Below are 19,080 nucleotides of genomic sequence, written 5' to 3'. Positions count from 1 at the left end.
CCCATGCCCAGTTTAGCAAAGGGGGGATAAGTCCTGATACATCATGTGATGCCGTTGTGACGTATTTGACACCCCTGATGTAAAGCATTAGGGGTTCCTGTGGGTGGAACTGGAGTTTTTGGAGTTTTTATGTTTTGGATTAGTGTGTTGTTCTTTACTTTTTAAAAACAATACATTAAACCAGGGGACTAGTGTAATATTTTTAGTCATATTGCAGGAGCCTAGATACATTCCATACCATTGTATATGGGATACAACTTTCAAAATGGCTACTCAGGTGAAGAAGCAAATACTACAGCTAAGGAAAACTTATCCAGCCTCCCATATAAACAACTTTGGAAACATTGTAACATATGGAAAAGATGAGTTAATTTGAGATCGCTGGAATAACATCTTCCTAATTTATTCAGCTTCCTAGCATATTTAAGCAAAAATATGGATTTATATGCAAATACTTGTAATTTGTACAGATTACAATCTGTCCCCAACACATGTATAACGTTAACTATATACTTGTAATGTAGAAAAGTGCATGTTTCAAAGGAGGACACATTATCTGGTTAATATAACTGAAACCTCTTGGTTAAAAATACTTATACAAAAAAGTTCTTTTATAAACTAGATGACTAATATTTCTCATTCAATCTAAACTCAAAGATATATATTTAAAACATGCTGGTTAAAAGTCAGAGATCTCAGGCAAAATTTTATGTACCTGAAAAGTAAATATTTGTTCCCAAATTTAACTAAGCACTACATGAGAAAATTTAATGCCAGATTTCTTCACTATTAGCCAAATGAACAAACACACTCATGAACTTGATAGCTATCTAACTCTCAATGTCTATCCTGTTTGTATATTCTAATTGCTCTTGCAAAAAACCCCAACCTTATAAACATTTATTTATGTTTAATATGTTTAGGCATATCATTCATACCTATCACTCTATTTTTGTGGGGGTTAAACAATATTATTAAATGTACAAAAAAGAAATATGAATTATTAAGTAAAACAAATTAAATATTTAAGAAAAGAAATATAATAATGTTGAATTGAATTCATACACTTCCATTCTCTATACCCCTTTATATTATTCTAACTTTGCTTCCTAATTCTTCTCCAAGTAGAGCAGCGAATATACCTAACACTCCACTCCCCCCACCCCCAAAATAATCAATTGCAGTGTAAGGATAGCGCATGACCTGGTTGGACAAATGCTGAAATTCAAAAAAATTGGCAAGACCTATGGTCCACAGTGGGCTGGATGGGCCTCTTTAGCATATTGCAGAACTTTTAAAATAAATTAAAAATATAACAGATACAGCATAGTTCACACAAGAAGTATACTCAAAATGCTGTTTTAATGATTTTACCTAATTGAAAATATATTGTAGGTTACTACAGTATGTTTTAAAATACAGCCCTAATTCCCACATACTATTGTTATCCACTGAAAATGGGAAATTTTGAGTTCAAGACAATGCCACATGCATTTTAATGTGAATTTGAGGTAGGCTCTTCTCATGCAATGGTTTCTTAGTGAACAAAGTTGCATCTGCATCGGTTATAAATTTAGAGTGTCCCTCTGGAAATAAGTTTCTGCTAGAAAATGTTTATTTTTCCACCATCACAATATGTTCCTAGATCAAGAAACTTGAGGAGGAGGGAGGGAGGAAAGGAGAGAGGGAGGAAGGGAAGGTCGATTTTCTGCTCCACCCTGCACTATAAAAGACGACTAAATCATTAAAAAAAAAAACACCTGCTTTTTAATCCCTGAGCTGGAGTTAACTGGAAGGAGACCTGGATCTGAGCACTAATCCTGATTCTTTTGAAATTTAGCTGCTGTTATACCTAGAAAAGGACAAGGGGATGAATGTTGCTTCACCTGGTGCTAATCAGATTTGTATGCTCCCAATTTCCCTCTTGTTTACTTTTTAAAATTGTAAAATTGGGCAGGGATTTTCATGTTAGAATAGATCTGAAGCAGTTTGTTACAAGGAAAAATGGACTTAGGATCATCTACTGAAACTTTTAAAAATATAGGAGCAACAAATGAACATATAGATAGCTACATTCATAAATTGTCCATGGATTGCCGACTGAATATAGCTTCCAGAATCAAAGAAGCATGCACAAGGGCAGTGCTAGCTTGTCTTGAACCTTGAAACCTAGCTCAAATTACTGTATTTTTAGCAAAGCCGCTACTTTAGGATATCGTCATCTTGAATCTTCAAGCCAAAAGCAAGAATAACTTAGAACAACTGAGTATATTGACATATGCTTTTAAAACATAATTCACTCTGCTCCACTGCATCTTCAGTACTTATGGACTAGATATACTGGAGAAAAAAGAAAATGGCATTACCGCTGTTACCTGAAGCTCCCTTGTTTCTTCTTCAGCAGCTGATGCATGGTAGGACAGCACCTTAGAAGGAAAGAAAAGACACTAATCTTTCAGCAACACTTAAAGCTGTAATACTAAAAATCTAAAGCATTTTATCAATAATGAGTCAGTGTAAACCCGGGGTGTCAAATTCTCATTGTCATGGCGGCATCTCATGATGTATCAGAACTTCTCTCCCCTTGCTAAACTGTGATGCATCTAGCTGTGGGCAGGCAGTTTGACTGCTCTGGTATAAACCAAAGTAAAGGAGTAGGATAAACTGCTGATCTTTACAAACTATGGTTGATAGACACCTTCACTCCCAAAGTTTTTCAAGAGTAACTGGCCCCCAGCTACACTTTTTTTTTTTTTTTAACTTAAAGCTTCCCTGTTTCTAGCCTAGTGATTTTAATCACTTCACCAAACTGGCTCTTCTGCCCTCTGTGGTTAATGTTAATTGAATATTTCTTAACAAATTGAAAGGAATATTTAACATGATTTTGCAGACTAATAATTTGTAGATTTTATTTGATTCAGGTGCAATTTAAGTAATAATTTAGGTAAATTAGAGAAAGATAAATAATGCTGGAAAAGAACATTGTGTTCTTAATGATAATTCTTAAATCATTTTATTAATTACTGGTATTAACTCTGAAGTAATGGCAGTACTTTGGATGATTCATTAGTGGCAAGAATTTAGAAATGTATCTTTTACCTTTTATATCTTTTATATTGACTGATAATGAACAGTATAATTAATTTTAAATGCATAGCAGTGAAGCAGTAAATATTTAAATATTTCTTTACTAAATTAAAATAAATGTTCTGCTTGGGTTTTCTTTTCTTTTTTTAGGTATTAATTTTAGATGGAGAACAGTACGATCATATTGCTGGACCCTGCTAGCATACAGGAATCCTGAGGTCAGCCATAGGGGGAAAAGGCACAACATTGCTTTAAATGAATTTGCAAAGAACTCTTTTTCCTTTATGAAAAACAAAATCTTCCATGTACCTATATGAATGACAAATAGCTGACAACATAGCTATAATTATAATCCTAACAAAGTTGCCATAATAAATTAGATTTCTCCAAGGGTCCATAAGACAGGGCATAAAAGAAATTCTGTCTTAGGAAAACCTTGGCAGAAGTTTTGCCTGTGTAAGAGAAAATATTTTTAATTTACTGAACAAAATGAGAATTATTTACAGCCATGAGTGAAGGAGAGAAGAATTTTACTTTTTGAGTTGAACTTGTATTTAACTAGTATTTCATGCAGCTGAAATTATAACCTTAATCTGTAACACTTTTTTTTCCATAAGGATATATTTTCCCTTAAATATTAAACTACCTGAATTAGTAGAGTGCAATACACTCAAGACTGTGTCAAGTAATGTTCACACACTTTTGCAAAAGAATCCTATAATTCAATGCAACCAGAGCAACTAAATGCAGTTGTGCATGTAAATTTTCCCTTCAGCACTATTATTAGCATCTGAATTTTAGAAATACTGTACTTTGTTTACTATGTTAATAAAAGAGTAGCCAATGTCTAGATCAAGGGTGTCAAAATCAAGGCCTGGGGCCTGGATCCAGCCTGTGGGGTACTTAGATCTGGCCCACAGGGGAAACAGTGAAGGACCAGCCCACTGTGCTTCTGCCAGTGAAAATGAGTCCCGAGCTCCGTTTTTGGCTGCCACGGCCTCCTGCAACCCTCTGCCACTGAAAACACATGTGGCCCATCTGAGCTCCATTTTCACTGACAGAGGGTTGCAGTAGGCTGTGGCAGCCAAAAATGGAGCTCAGGACCCCTTTTCATTGGCACTCAGACCACCACAGACACCCCTGACCAAAGTGATGCTGAGCTGGCCACACGCAGCCTGGCCACACCCACCCCAGCCACCCAAGGTCAAACACAACCCCAATGTGGCCCTCAATGAAATAGAGTCTGACACCCCTGCTTTAGATTTCTCAGGTTATTTTGGAGAATGTTAAGAGCACATTGGGATCTCTTGGCTTCTCATTCATAACATGTGCATTATAATTAATGAAAATTTAAAGGCTAGGCAAGATGACACCCATTCTTAATATGGATTGATGAAATATTGTAGTGTCGAGGAATTCCATAGTAACCTTGCCATTATCCCAGCTATGACTTGTTTGAAGGGCTGGACCAAAACCATCAGAGGAAACCAAACATAGGTAAGAGAAGAATGTCCCAGTGCCACAATCATGTCTTTTTTTTTTAACACAAGAAGGCAAACCACCTACATTGATCACACTTGCCACCATGCAATATGTTTAGAGAACACAGTAGTTGTGTTCGCTGCTGGGTCTCACAAAAGTGATAATCCACTAGTGCTGTGCAAGCACATGGAAATATAGAAGTACAGAGTCAATAAGAGAGAGCCTCAGGTGGTAGCTGAGCAACATTGGGTTTGCTTTAAAGTCGGCAAGAATTCCAAGAAAGAAACAGTGCATAAAGATTCCCTTGATTTATTCTTACCTCTAATGTCACCATTTGCTTTGCCATGGCTCTTTCCACAGTTTCATACATCTGGGTGTTCTGGATCCCTAAGCCACAGAATATGACAAAAGCTTCCAAAAACTGTTCATCATTTCTATTGAAAGCTTTTATTTTGCCTGAGTTTTCTTCCATCTTGTTTGCAAGTTGACAAACTCCTGAGTCATAATAAAAAATAAAAAAAAAGATACCCTTGAAAAAGTAGGCAATTGGTTAGCATTAATCAGTAATTAAGCAGTAATTTTAAAAAGTCCAGGGATTCAAACAAAAAATTACATATTGTACTAGTCAGCCACAACATTTTAAAGAAAATTAATTCAGGCTATGTGGAAGCAGACATTTAATTCTGAATCTTCATATACTGGTGTACAAATTTCAAAAAAATTAGCTAGCTTCATTTGAGTCAATGGTGCTTCCTTCTCCTTATATAGGCATTGGGGTTTGCTGTAAACAAAACATCAAGTTGAACATTGGAATATCTACCCCTCCCAAGTCTTAATTTTCTTCTTGGCTTTTGCTATTAATAAACCTTTAGTTTGATGAAATCCCTAAAGACAATTTGTCCTTTACAAACTCATTAAATGTTTATAAGCATGCCAAAATGCTGTAATGAATATGAGGTTAGTACACCCGAGGCTTGTATATTCTTATTTGAAAATTGCAAATTATATGTATATTAATCTGCATTTCAACTACAGAGAAAATATCACTAGTTTATTAATTGACCAATTATCTGCTACATTCAAGTAGGTCTCTTGGCATCATTCAGGGTGAGTGCTTAATGCAGCACTTCTCTTCACTTAGGAATCTATGTTGGAAACTCTATTATCTGGAAGTAGAACATATCTATAGAATTGTAGCTTAATTAAGAATTTATTCATACGTGAACTCCTCACAGGTAACTGACCACCTTTCAGTCCTGTTTCAAAGTATTTTGTTAAGAAATTGGCTGAAATTGTCCATACCACCACAAGTCACTGATAATTTAAAAAACACTGCTAATGTAAGTACAGGAAAAGTCAGTTATAACCATCCCATAGAAGCAAATCAAATGGAAAAAATACAACTGAAAAAAATAACTATTAAAATTATAAGTTTTAATAATTAAAAATTTAACATAACAATGCTTTCTTGTTTATTTAATACTATTCTTTTCCTTCAATAACTCCAAGATGCTTATGTGAGATCTTGCTTCTCTTTATCCCCACAAAAAACCTATGACACCAGCTGGACTGTAAAAGAATAACTGATCCAAAGTCATCCAGTGATTTTTAATAAATGACATTGGACTTGAATCTGGATAGCCTCAATACTAGTCCAACACTTTAATTACTTCACTGGCATTTGGTATAGCTCAAAGATGCTGGGAATAAGATAGGATCACCAAGTGACCATTTATGCTAATTTTATTTTTATTCATACTAATTTGATATGCTTGCTAATTTTTACATTTTCAAAATGTATTATTTATTTAGAATATGTAAGTGGATCATAACAGACAGGAAGCAGCAGGTGAAGCTAGGCAGAATCACACCTGATACCTGTACAATTAGCACAGCCCCACCCCCAAGGCTGTGTGCTCTCTCCACTTCTCTTCTCCCTATATACCAATGACTGCATCTCAAATGATCCATCTATTAAACTACTGAAGTTTGCAGATGATACAACAGTGATTGGTCACATGAATCCGCATACAGACGGGAGGTTGAACAACTTTGCCTTGTGGTGAGACTGGAACAATCTGGAACTGAACACACTCAAAACCATAGAAATGGTGGTAGACTTTAGGAGAAACCCTCCCATACTACCACCTCTTACAATACTAGACAACACAGTATCAACAGTAGAGATCTTCAAATTTCTAGGTTCTATCATAGCTCAAGACCTAAAATGGACACCTAAATCAAAAATGTCATCAAAAAAACACAACAAAGAATGTTCTTTCTGCGCCAACTCGGAAAGCTCAAACTGCCCATGGAGCTGCTGATTCAGTTCCACAGAGGAATTGTTCAGTCTGTCACCTGCACCTCTATAAATGTCTGGTTTGGTTCTGCAACCCAACAAGACAGACACCGACTTCAACGGATAGTTAGAACTGCAGAAAAAATAATTGCTACCAACCTGCCTTCCACTGAGGACCTGTATATTGCACAAGTCAAAAAGAGAGCTGTGAAAATATCTACAGACCCCTCACATCCTGGACATAAATTGTTTCAACTTCTACCCTCAAAACAATGCTATATGGCTCTGCACATCAGAACAACAAGACACAAGGAAAGTTTTCCCCCGAATGCCATCACTCTGCTAAACAACTAATTCCCACAATACTGTCAAATTAACTATTAAGACTGTATTACTATTCTTCTTATCATCCTTACTAGTACCTATCTCTTCCCACTTATGGCTATATCCATGTTGCTTGTATCTTTACAACTTATATTGTTTTTATTGTTTCCTAGTATGATTTGATTGCTTATTAGTATCCTATGACTATCACTAAGTGTTGTATCTTATGATTCTTGATGAATATATTTTATTTTTTCTTTATGTACACTGACAGCATATACACCAAGACAAATTCCTTGTGTGTCCAATCACACTTGGCCAATAAAGAATTCTATTCTATTCTATTCTATTCTATTCTATTCTATTCTATTCTATTCTATTCTATTCTATTCTATTCTATTCTATTTCTATTCTATTCTACATGACTGTCTAAGTCAAACAAGGTGACTTTGGAGAAAGAAAAACCATACGTGCCACTAAAACAAAATAAGATAATTAAATGGCATTCAGAAGTAAAATGAGTTGTATTTTTCAAAATGGAGCTTTGCTCACCCTGACCCAAAGCATCTAAGCCTTAACTGCCTGAGTGAAGACCTGAAGGTTTGAGGCAATAAAGACCAGCGATCTAGCACTGCTTGAGTGTTTCTCAGAAACAGCTGGATAAAGTTTGCCACTGTATGTTTGTAGCTTAATACCTGTAAGACAGCACAACAGTGCACATTTTGCTTTAAAAAATGACAGTACTTCATTACAGTGCACTGATTTACAAGAATAAAAGAAGCATATTTGACCCAAAGATGCCTTTCATTTTCATAACAAAATTTCTTAAAGAAGAACTGTTTTGCACTTTATGTCAGCACATAATATGGGACAAGTGAAATAAAAGTCCAAACATGTTGTTTTCTTGCCAAAAATAAAGTTTATTAATAATAGATTGATCTTATCTGTAATAGTAGTCCATGACCTTTTAAGTTCTAGAAAAGCATTAGTGACTATCTTCCATAGGCTCAGGATTCTGTGAGTCCAAGCTTATTGTTGGCATAGAGTATAGTGCTCCAAGATCCAGCCCACAGAATTCTAAATTTCAGAAACCACTGCTCAGATGGAATTGTACTGAGCCAACATCATCAGCTAACTTTAGGTGCTCCACTTTGCAGAAAATGAAGTGCTTTTTCCTATAGGAAAACTACTATAGTTTGTTTCATAATTTTACACAAACCAGGACATTCTTCTATAACCCCAAATTCCCTAATCCAAAGCATCTTATTTTGAAGAGTACATTTATATTTATCCAGGTTTTTCCAAAAATACTTATTTTAGGTCAGTATACAAAATTTGTCCCTATGACACCTTAATACTAAATTCATTTCTTTTCATTGCACATGGATATGTACAAGGATAGGTTGTTAGTGAAGAATGATCTTAGAAACTCCACACATTGCTTCCACACACACCCCATTTCCAGTGGGAATAAAATCCCATTAAGTACAGAAACTGAAGCATAATTGAAAACTTCAAAATGTTATACCTATCACTTTATTCTTCTTTCCATTTTTTATAGGCGTGCAGAGCAAGCTTTCAATGTGCTGATTTGTACAGTCAGAACATTCATTCTGTTAAGGAAAAAGCAAAATATATTACTTTATTAACTACATAAGAGAGCTTAGTGTAGCGCTTTTAGAACTGACCTAGGAATCAGGAGACTGTGACTTCTAGGACTCCTTTGGACATGAAAATCAAAACCCATTTAAAATATAGCTTGGATTGATTACAAGAAGGCACTCAATTTCCTGACACATGATTGGATGATCAAGTGCCTACAAATAATATTATTCACTAGAAACTTCAGAAGGTTTGTGCAAGGATCAACATCACAATACTGGAAACTTCCGGTTTGTCGGCTCAGCGGCAGGGATTTGCGAGCTGCGCGATCCCTGCCGCGCTAGCCGCTTCTGGGGCTCCGACCCAGACGGGTCGGAGCTAGGCTGCCCTGCAGGGGCAGCTGAAGGTAGGGGATCCGGAGAAGGGGTTGGGGTATTGCAGACCCCCTCCCGGCTGGCAGAACCCCTTTTCCCAGGACGGTGCAGCGGCGGTCCGTAATGGCCGCCACAAAGAAGCTGGCAGCCGGGTAAGAATGCGCAGGAGGAAGTGGAGAAAGTGCTTGAGAGGAGAAAGTTTTTCTTGGCTCCTAGGACTCTAAGACATATTTAATAGAATTCCTGAAAAGTATGACTTTCTGAATAATACCTGCCAGAAGAGGAAAAAGCGGCTGTTGGATGGTGCTGAAAGGATAGCTTTCCCTCTTTTCCTACGGAATAAATAACTGGATATTAAGAAACCTATTTTTTTAGGTGAAAATTGGTTTTAAGCGATGAGTGGGAAGAGAGAGGATTAAAAAGAAAATATTTGTATGCTAAGACTTTGTTGGAGCAGATGCCTTAAGGATTTGAAGACTAGAAGATATTGCAATAAGATTTTAAACAGATTTGGACTTTCTTTCTCTTTGATTGATATCACCCCAGAAGGAGAAAGTGAGAACTCTGCCTTGGTTTGGACTGACTGATAACTTTGGGACTGTTTTATTTTTTTTATTTTCTTTTGAATATTCTGGTTGTTGTAAGAAGAAAGAAAGGGAAAAGAAAAGAAAAGATTTATAATGGCTCTTTCTGTTGAGGAACTAAGAAAAGAATATGAACAAGCAAAAAAAAAATGGTAAAGATGGTGTGGAAGAAGCTTTCCTTTTTCTAGAAATGGCGCTTATTAACTATCAACAAACATTACAGCAGATGAAGACAGCAGAGGAACAAGAAAGAAAGGAAGGAGCCATCTTTAATGAATCTCAGAATTTGATCAAGAAAGAAGGAAGAGAGAAAAGAAGAAAACTAAAGGACTTAAGATTTAAAAAACATTTAAGAAAGGGAAAAATAAGGTGCAAAACCAATATGATGATAGTAAACAAAAGGGAAAAGGAATACGATAGAGAAGGGAAGCCGGTAAGGCAGAGGTTAGAAGAAGGGGGGTAGAAAGGTTTGTTGGGAGAAGAAAGAAAGGGAAAAGGTGGAGAAAAGCTACAATGTTTTGAAATTAAATGGAAAAAAGAAATTTTTATGGATAATGGATAAAGTATAATTTTTTTTAAAAAAAAAGATTTTGCAAGGTACATAAGATGAGATGGTAGTATTGTAATGGTTTAAGAGTTGATAAGAGATTAAAATGTTAAAATGTTTAAAAATGATTGGCTTTAAAATTTAATAATAGGGGAGGTTTAGAATACTGTTTTAATTAAAGAGTTTAATAAGATTATGGTATTGATGTTATTATAAAATTTTTATTATAGTATCTTTTTAATATTTGGATTTATTGTTTAATTATGTACTTATTTATTTTGGATGTATTAGTTAGATAGAATGTACCAAGCAAAATCGGATTGGGTATTGGATATTATTTTAAAGATTAATTTGACTAACTTAGGGGGATAGAAAGGCATCATACTCTGATTAATGATTTCAGGAGAAACTTATTTTCTTCCTTTTTATAAGGAATGAGATAAAGGGATGATAAAAATGGACAAAAGATACAAATATAATGATTCAAACTAAGATGATTAATTAAGATAGAATTAAGAAGGGTGAAATATGTGGAGAAGTTAATATAGAAGATTTAGAATGGTAAATAAAATAAGTAATGATATGTAAGATGAGCATGAATATAATTGAAGTCCATGAAGAGAGAGACACCTGGGTCCAAGTTACTTTCCAAAAAGATTTTTTTATGTTTTGTGTGTTGTGTGTATATGTTTTTTTGGGGGAGAATTAGTAAAAACTTACAGAAATATAGAATGAGAATAATGGTAACTAAGTCAGAAAGAAACAGATGAAATAATAATAATGATATTGAATAAGAGTAAAGAGAAGTAAAGAGAAATTGAATAAGAGGTTTTGGTATGTTATATGGAAATGGTTTAAAACAGAATCATAATTTATCTGACTTGTTAAATTTACAATGAAAAAAGGTTTAAACATGTAATAAATAATGATAATTTGTGTGTTTTAAAAATTAATAAAACTTGATTAAAAAAAAATATATCACAATACTGGTCAATGGTAATACACTGGGAGAGGTAAATATCAAGAGATGAATCTTTTAAGGAGACTCACTATCACCATTACTGTGTGTCATTGTATGATTCCTCTGTCAACAATATTGAACAAGTTAGACCACGGCTATCAAATCAAAAACATCTGTCAAGATATCCTACCTCCTTTACATGATCTGAAGCTATATGGAAGAAGGATGATTGGGAATATCCTTAGATATATATGGAAAAAGATAATCTGAAGTAGCATTGTTGCTCAATCCTGTTCATTCATATAATATAGCCAAGATATTGCAATGGAGTTGGGACAGGATAAATGTGCCATCCTTATTGTTAATAGGACAAAATAATGAACACTGAAGGAATCAAAATGCCCTATGGAAATAACATAAGGGTGTGTATGAAGAAGTTCACTACAAATGCATGGACATCCTTCAAACAACATCAAGCACACTGAAGTGAATACATCATGACAGTGAAGAAGATCTTAAAGTCCAAGCTCAGTGGAGAAAATACAAGGCAATTAATATTTAGGCAATTCCAGTAATTACAGCTTAAGATATACAGCTTAAATAGTAGACTCAAGCTTACCAAGATGGTAAGGCAAAGTATTACATGGCCAGTATGCAAAAAACCAAAATCAAATCTAGCCAGCAAAGTAGATAACAACAAGGCCTGGCAATGACTAAGATCAGGAAAGGAGACAGAGGAGCTAATTCTGGTTGCACAAAATCAATCCTTAAGAACAAACGTATACAAAACCAGAATTGAAAAGACAACATCAGGCAGCAAATGCCACTTCTGTAAAGCTGAAGAAACAGTGGCACCCCTAGTTGGTTGCAGCAAAAGGATCATGCAGACTGACTACAAACAATGGTATGACAAAGCAGTAAAAACCATATGCCCATTCAATTTTTGTATGTTGGCTCATTTTACTTACTGCCCAAGGAAATCTTTTGTCTTGGCGTACATGTGGAATATTAAGAGGCTCCATAGTATTCTTGACATACTGGGCATACATATAATTAATTTGGTTTGTATCATTGTCTCTGTTGAGATATAAAGAGAAATGGACTCAGTTCACTACATTAATTACCTACTTTTAGAAGCAAATTTAATGGTCAATTAATCATATGGAAAGCATGTTGTATCAATGGCCAATGTTCCAAACAGTGCTAGATTTCTTATGAGAGCTTTGGATACAGCTACCATGCTTGAACTCTGGGACATTAGTGGCTATGATGATTAATCCAGTAATTTTCCATTCAGTAGCTTAAGTACAGGTAATCCTCAACTTATGACCACAATTGAGCCCAAAATTTATGTTGTTAAGTGAGAAATTTGTTAAGTGAGTTTTGCCCCATTTTATGAGGTTTTTTTGCCACATTTGTTAAGTTAATCAGAGCACCTGTTAAATTAGTAACACAACTGTTAAGTGAATCTGGTTTCCTCATTGACTTTGCTTGTTAGAAAGTCACAAATCAAAAAAAGGGGGAAAGGATGCGTTTAAAAACAGACAATATCCTTTTGACAGTCTGCAAGATCCAATTCTCCTACCTTAATTTGAGTACACACATCTTATCGATATCTATGCTTAAATTACCCATTGTCCATTAAGCAGTTTATCTCTGTACTTTTTTCTTTTTCTCTTTCTTTTTTCTCTTTCTCTTTCTTTGTTTCTTTCTTTCTTTTACATCTCTTCTTCTCTTTTCTTTCCGGTTTGTAAGACCGAGTGTTCTTTTTTTTTTTTTCCCTTTTGTGTATGTAATGTCGATATGTTTTTAATTGTAAATTTAATAAAATTTATTTATTAAAAAAAAGAAAAAAAAGAAAGTCACAAATCTGGTTTCCTCATTGACTTTGCTTGTTAGAAAGTCACAAAAGACAATCACAGGACTCTGGGATACTTCAACCACAATATGAGTCAGTTGTCAAGCATCTGAATGTAAAACATGTGACCATGGGGATGTTACAAGGTCGTAAGCGTGGAAAACATGCATAAATCATTTTTTTCATTGATAATATAACTTCTAATGATTACTTAAATGAACTGTTGTAAGTCACAGACTATCTATTGTATAATATGTCTCTGGGAAGTAGACATGATAACCTTCAACAAAATCTTTATTTTCAAGAAATGCCCCTGCATCCTATGGGAAGATGTATATACACCTGCCTCTCTAATCAGTCTTAAGCCTGACCCTGAGATCAGGAAGATTTATGCTACATCTAACTTTTGAGGTGCCTAACCATAAATATTAAAAACATCAACATTTTACATTTTTAAAAGGTCATCTCAGAATCAGGATTGATACAAATGTATTATATACAAGGAAAAACCATTAATATACTGAATCAGTGTTTAGAGGCATTATTGGAGTAGCTGAAAGCAAGTACAGAGCTTAGATATTTAATTCCTTAACTATGTCTTCCCCAAGATTTTAAGAACAAAATAAAAACTTTTTGCAATGCCCTCATCAAAATCCTGAAACATGATTTCTAATAACTAACTTGGTATTCTTCTTAATAGCCTTGTTGATGGGTACAAATATTTTCTTCAAAAACAGACATTTGCTCTAAAAAAATACCAAATTCATTCTAACCCCACTTTTACAGTATCATTGTTGTTTTGGTACTACTTACAACCACTACTAAGTCCAAAATTTCCATAGCTAAGCAAGACAGTTGTTAAGTCAGTTGCGCCCCATACAACTTTTTACCACAGTTGTTAAAAAATTTCTGCATTTGTTAAGTGAATCAGGCAGTTGTTAAGCAAATCTGGCTTCCCTCATCGATCTCTGCTTGTCAGAAGCCAGTTGGAAGGTTACAAATGGTGATCACATGACCGTGGGACAGTGCAAAGGTCATGAATACATGCCAGTGGAAAAGTGCCCGATTTTTTATCATGTGACCCATGAGGATTTCTGCAATGGTCATAAGTGTGAAAACTGGTCACAAGTCACTTTCCTAGTGCCACTTTCCTAGTGCCATTGTAACAAATAGCTGCAAGTCAAAGTCTACCTGTACTCTATACTTTTGCACTGGACTGATAATCTTCCGTTTAAAATTCATGCATCTATATCACTGTTCACTGGGCAGATCACGAGAGCATTTTGAAGACTCCAGATTCTAAAGCTCTTTTGACTGTTATGGAAAATAAAAATAAAAATAAACAGTTTCAAAACATCTCTCTGCCATGACTAATGTTTCATAAATCTGCTATTATTAACTGTTTTCTGTTTGAATCATTCTCTCCTTTCATCTGTTTGTTACAAAAAAGGACTTTTTATAAGGCATAAGAGCTATTATATTAGACAAAATATTAGACTGTGTAGTTCTGGTTTTTTTAGAAAAATTAATTTGCAGGCCTCCTTGAAATAAGAATTCATAGTTTACTCAGGTTGTAAATATGGAAACGACTCAACTAGGCTGGTTGACGTTTCAATCTTAAATGCATCTAATTGATACCTCATTTCATTCTGATGGAACACAATTAATACAATTGCATAAGTTAGTTCAACCAACAAAACTAAACCAATTTAAATAATTGGTTAAGGATGCTGCAGAGTTAAGTAATAAAAATGGAGAAGTTGAATGGACTTCTTGGATGTCCAGATCTGATCCACAGAAGTGGTAGAGGGACAAGCCCCTTTGAATGAGTCTGTGTGGCATGGGGGTTAGCATGGTGGGCTAAGTCTTGGGAAAGCCAGGAATAAGCTGTTTGGGTGACTTTGGGCCACTCATTTATTTGTCTACTCAACCTCTCCCCCAGACTGTAGCTTTGAGGAAAGAGTAGCACGTACATGACCTTGAGAATTCCTGGAGAAAAAGCAAGTTACTTATTTAATATATTTGTATCTGTTTATTATAGTTTTGGAAACACTCACAGCAGTGAATTTTAATAAATTGATGAATAATTGAATATCAGAAACAAGAAGTGCTTGCAAGGCTGTGAGCCATACAAGACCCATACAGTAGATGCCAAGGCACCTATAATGCCACTAGATGGCAGCCACTCATCTCCAGCATGAAGAAAAAAAAAGAAAAAGGAAGCACTGGGAAATTGCCTTCTAAGCTAAGCTTCATCAGATTCAGGGTCTTTCAGAGCACTCAAATAACAGAAGGTTTACTGGCAAAAGAATGCCCTCTGCAGAATCAATGGCAGGCTTCTCTGCATCTCTTACTTCCCTTTCCACATTTCTAGGCGGGAATTTTATGCTGGACAAGTTAGTCAGCACACATTAAAAAGTACTTATAGGTTGCCCCCCCACACACACAAATTGTTGGTGTAAAGTGATACATTGTTCCAAAAAAGAAGAAAAAGATGTATATGCCACATCTCCAACTCTTCCATCTGTGAATGCTGATACCATTGACTTTGTTCCTGTGGCTCAGGAGATGTGGAGACTGTGGGCCAGGTACTCTTTGATGTTCCTTTTGCACAGAGTCGGAAAAAACGTATTCTGCCAATAATTGCTAGCTATCCTGGCCATTCCGACATTGCTTATCTCCAGTGGGTGCTTAAAGATGAAGAGTCCATAATTACAGCACAGGTGGCTAGTTTCTGCACTGGGGATTCATCAGAAACACGTGTCCATGTTATGTAACAAATGTGGCACACCCTTTGCACTGCTTATCCCTTTCCCTTTTAGTGTTGAACCTACAGCGGGCCACACATTTTATGGATTGTAATTTTAATATAGTTAGACCATGTATAATTGACAGACTGGATTTTATCATAGATTTTAGTTGTTATTTATTATATTATACTAGAATTTTTAATAGTACATTTACTGAGTGTTTTCATTTGTTCTGGTCTCTGGTCTATGACTGTAATAAACTAAATTGAATTGACTGTTAAAGCTGATCGAAATGAACACCACCTCCCTTTGCTAATCTCGCTGAAACTAATGCAATGTACAAGCTATCCTTTTAAATGGGGTCAGGCTGGTCATGTTTCTGAGTGCTGAACTCTGCTGGCTTGTACTATTAAGGAAAAGTATCTGCGTAAAGCCATGAAAATCTCTTGAATCTCATCCTTTTACCTTTTGTGGGTCTCACTGGAATCTTCTATTTCTTCATATTCCATGTGAAAAACACTGGAAAATGAATCCTAAATATAAGAACAGAGTTTGGGCTTAGTTAAAATGTTTAGTAAAATTGTTTATATTGTAAAAAGGGTAATTCATTTATTTTCTGCCTCATGAAAAATGACTTCAAAAAACTATCAATGGTTTACTGTATTTCATAAAGCATTTTTAAGAGCCAGGATAAGCAAAACCAACATATTAGAATGTTTATACAATTTTTTCTAATTTATACAGTATATTAGGCTCAATTTAATTTAATACTTAATGAGCTTCACCTTGTATGTTGAATATGATGATGATTCATATACTATCCTTTTTAAAATAGGCAATTTTATACCTGTGCATTTCCCAAAGTCTGCTTTCTCTAGCTTCCATAAAAGAGATGGTTCTTTCCAATGAATCAGAGTAACAAACCTGGGAAATGACAGCGTCTTCAATAGGGTTTCTCTGGTTGACCTTGGTTGAGTAGGATCATGTTAACATTAGCCATCTCTAACAGCCAAGCCCAAGTATGTTAGGATGCAAAAGGTCAACACAATGCCTTAAATTGTACCCATAACCAATTTACAATTAATGCTGGCCTTTCAACATGGGCATCATATGTTTTTAATATTATATTGTGGTTGGCAGCCTAATTTCATATTAAGCTTCTTAATACTACCTAAGGGTATTTGTTGCCATGTAGTAGTCATGTTAGGATTTAACAAGGCATCAAAAACTGTTAACCAATCCAACTGACTAAAACACTACTGGTATCTGTAATTGTGCAGATACGCACTTTGCCATTGACACAATTGACAATTAGCCAGTTGAGAATACAGTCAGGGTCTGTACTTACTGAACAGTCTTCATCCACTATGAAAATGGTGCACTTTTGCACTTGCATGAAGGAAATTATAGTGGCAGCTATCTTCTTCAAAATGACTTCTAATGATTGCTGTTCCTCAAATATTAAACTGGCAAGATCAAGAAGTACCTGCAACGAAAGGAAAAAAATATGTCAAATTAATCATACTTTAATCATCTTGAAGGCAGATTTCCCCACCCCCCTTGGATTTTTTTGAGAAAACCATATGGTGGCATTAATGTAAAAAATAATAATGAATTATTGCTTGCAATTTGAACAGCATAAACTTTGCAAGACCTCTGCCCACATATTGATTACAGTTTTACACTTACATTTCCTCCCCAGAATTGTGTATACATTTTGACCTTACAGAGCATCTACAGTCTCCTCCTACAGAATCTATATATCAGTTTGTCCAGGAAGAGGCCCTTACGTTTTGCATTCTACTATAGTATTATTCAGCACATTAAAAGAAACATCTTCCAGTTGGAACTCAAGGCACCCTATGTAAAAAAAAAACACCCTCAATTTTATTCCTAAATAACAATCTTGTGCAATATGTTGGGCTGAAAGAGTAACCTTTAACTGGGCAAAATGGTACATCATAGAGCAACACATTTTGAACCAAGATACCTCAGATGAGCTAAATTACAAAATGTAATTTGGCAAATTTTATAAAACCATTTATGACATCATATAAAATGGCATAAATATTTCCTGTGGTCAATTCATGATGTTTGACAGTGCTGTACAATTCTACATAGGCTACTTTCTTTTTTTTTTTTAAAACAAGTTTTATTAATTTTTAAAACACACAAATTGTCATTATTCATTACATGTTTAAACCTTTTTTCATTGTCAATTTAACAAGTCAGATAAATTATAATTCTGTTTTAAACCATTTCCATACAACATACCAAAACCTCTTATTCAATTTCTCTTTACTTCTCTTTACTCTTATTCAATATCATTATTATTATTTCATCTGTTTCTTTCTGACTTAGTTACCATTATTCTCAATCTATATTTCTACAATTTTTAACTAATTCTCCCCCAAAAAAACATATACACACAACACACAAAACATAAAAAAATCTTTTTGGAAAGTAACTTGGACCCAGGTGTCTCTCTCTTCATAGACTTCAATTATATTCATGCTCATCTTACATATCATTACTTATTTTATTTACCATTCTAAGCCTTCTATATTAACTTCCCCACATATTTCACACTTCTTACTTCTATCTTAATTAATCATCTTAATTTGAATCATTATATTTGTATCTTTTGTCCATTTTTATCATCCCTTTGTCTCATTCCTTATAAAAAAAAAAGAAAATAAGTTTCTCCTGAAATCATTAATCAGAGTATGATGCCTTTCTATCTCCCCCTAAGTTAATCAAATTAATCTTTAAAATGATATCTAATACCCAATCCGATTTTGCTTGGTACATTCTATCTAACTAATACATCCAACATAATTAAGTACATAATTAGACAATAAATCCAAATATTAAAAAGATACTATAATAAAAATTTTATAATAACATCAATACCATAGTCTTATTAAACTCTTTAATTAAAACAATATTCTAAACCTCCCTATTATTAAGTTTTAAAGCCAATCATTTTTAAACATTTTAACATTTTAATCTCTTATCAACTCTTAAATCATTACAATACTACCATCTCATCTTATGTACCTTGCAAAATCTTTTTTTTTTAAAAAAAATTATACTTTATCCATTATCCAAAAAAAATTTCTTTTTTTCATTTAATTTCAAAACATTGTAGCTTTTCTCCACCTTTTCCCTTTCTTTCTTCTCCCAACAAACCTTTCTACCCCCTTCTTCTA

At 34.6% G+C, this 19,080-nt stretch overlaps 1 protein-coding gene across 9 annotated transcripts in view; it reads right to left on the bottom strand.

Moving 5' to 3' along the window:
* Positions 1-19,080, bottom strand: part of PDE5A (phosphodiesterase 5A) — a 98,931-nt gene that overhangs the window by 18,598 nt on the left and 61,253 nt on the right. For 6 of the 9 annotated variants that reach the window (XM_087963188.1, XM_087963186.1, XM_087963183.1 and 3 more), the window contains exons 6-11: positions 17,217-17,354; positions 16,334-16,401; positions 12,229-12,337; positions 8,721-8,805; positions 4,889-5,064; positions 2,376-2,426 (exon numbers count right to left, since the gene is read on the bottom strand). In XM_087963188.1, the coding sequence (XP_087819314.1) occupies positions 2,376-2,426; positions 4,889-5,064; positions 8,721-8,805; positions 12,229-12,337; positions 16,334-16,401; positions 17,217-17,354 (627 nt within the window). Of the gene's footprint in view, positions 1-2,366; positions 2,427-4,888; positions 5,065-8,720; positions 8,806-12,228; positions 12,338-16,333; positions 16,402-17,216; positions 17,355-19,080 lie in introns of all 9 variants that reach the window. The other 3 variants (XM_026667073.2, XM_026667070.2, XM_026667072.2) reach the window with 1 other exon arrangement.

The sequence above is a fragment of the Notechis scutatus genome, chromosome 4 (assembly GCF_049901735.1).
Source record: "Notechis scutatus isolate UNSWTSFEM ecotype Mainland chromosome 4, rNotScu1.2, whole genome shotgun sequence".
Classification (NCBI taxonomy): Eukaryota; Metazoa; Chordata; class Lepidosauria; order Squamata; family Elapidae; genus Notechis; species Notechis scutatus.
Note: the sequence above shows the minus strand (reverse complement) of the source record. Positions and strands in the feature narration are given on the sequence as shown.